Source organism: Eimeria mitis, genomic scaffold (genome assembly GCF_000499745.2).
Source record: "Eimeria mitis Houghton genomic scaffold, Emh_scaff1644, whole genome shotgun sequence".
Lineage (NCBI taxonomy): Eukaryota > Apicomplexa > Conoidasida > Eucoccidiorida > Eimeriidae > Eimeria > Eimeria mitis.
Genome location: NW_013569960.1, coordinates 5,582 through 6,658, shown reverse-complemented (window position 1 = coordinate 6,658; position 1,077 = coordinate 5,582). Strand labels below are relative to the sequence as shown.

The following is a 1,077-nucleotide window of genomic DNA, read 5'->3' as shown; positions in this document are numbered from 1 at the left end:
GCCAGCTAGCTAACCAGCTAGCCAGCTAGCTATCCATCTAGCTAGCTAGCTAGCTAGCTAGCTAGCTAGCTAGCGATAGAGAAGTTGAAAAATCTATCGCCAGGCTGCTCGGACTAAAACGAAATCATTTTCGCCTTCGAGTTCACTAAAAAGAGAATAAAACTCCGCCTGCAGACAAAGACAAATAAATATAAATATTTTATTTTGTGGTTTCTTATTTATTATTTATATATATTTTTGTTTAGTTATTTTGTATATAAGTAACTAAATAATAAATAAATAGAAGTAAACTGCTTTATGTACAAAAAAAGAAAAAAGAAAAAAACACAGCAACAACAGAAAAGACAACGGAGACAAACTGCTGGCGACGAGAAACGACAACAAAAACAGCAGCAGCAGCAACAGCAGCAGCACCACCAGCAGCAGCAACAGCAGCAGCAACAGCAGCAACAGCAGCAACAGCAACAGCAGCAGCAGCAGCAACAACAACACCAGCTGCATCAGCAACAACGCAAGCCGTAGCAGTAGCAGCAGCAACAACAACACAAGCAGTAGCACCAACAACAACAACAACAACAACAGCAACAGCAGTAGCTGCAGCAGCAGCAGCAGCAGCAGCAACTGCAGCAGCAGCAGCAGCAGCAGCTCACGTTGCTTTTGTCTACAAGACAATTGCTAAGATATTCATCGGGGGCCCCCAACTCCTCCACCTTCAGCCCGGCCTGCCGCAAACTGCATGCAGACACAGCAGCAGCAGCAGCAGCAGCAGCAGCAGCAGCATGAGCATCAGCAGCAGCAGCAGCAGCAGCATAAACAAAAGAACGAACATAACAACAAAACAAACGAAGCCAACAGCAAAACCAAAACAAAAAAACAGAAACAAAACACCAACAGAAACAAGAGGAAACAGAACACACAGAAAAAAAAAGCAGCAGCAGCAGCAGCAGGAGCAGCAGGAGCAGCAGCAGCAGGAGCAGCAGCAGCAGGAGCAGCAGGAGCAGCAGCAGCAAGAGCAACAGCAGCAGCAGGAGCAGCAGGAGCAGGAGCAACAGCAGGAGCAGGAGCAGCAGCAGCAGC

The 1,077-nt window shown here is 46.7% G+C and overlaps 1 protein-coding gene across 1 annotated transcript in view; it reads left to right on the top strand.

The window, feature by feature from the left end:
• Positions 1-297: 297 nt before the first annotated feature.
• The window catches only part of EMH_0040960 (uncharacterized protein), a gene marked incomplete at both ends in the record, with an annotated part of 2,442 nt that continues 1,662 nt past the window's right edge, over positions 298-1,077 (top strand). The window contains 2 exons of the mRNA XM_013495573.1: positions 298-518; positions 743-1,077. Of these exons, the coding sequence (XP_013351027.1) occupies positions 298-518; positions 743-1,077 (556 nt within the window). The remainder of the gene's footprint in view (positions 519-742) is intronic.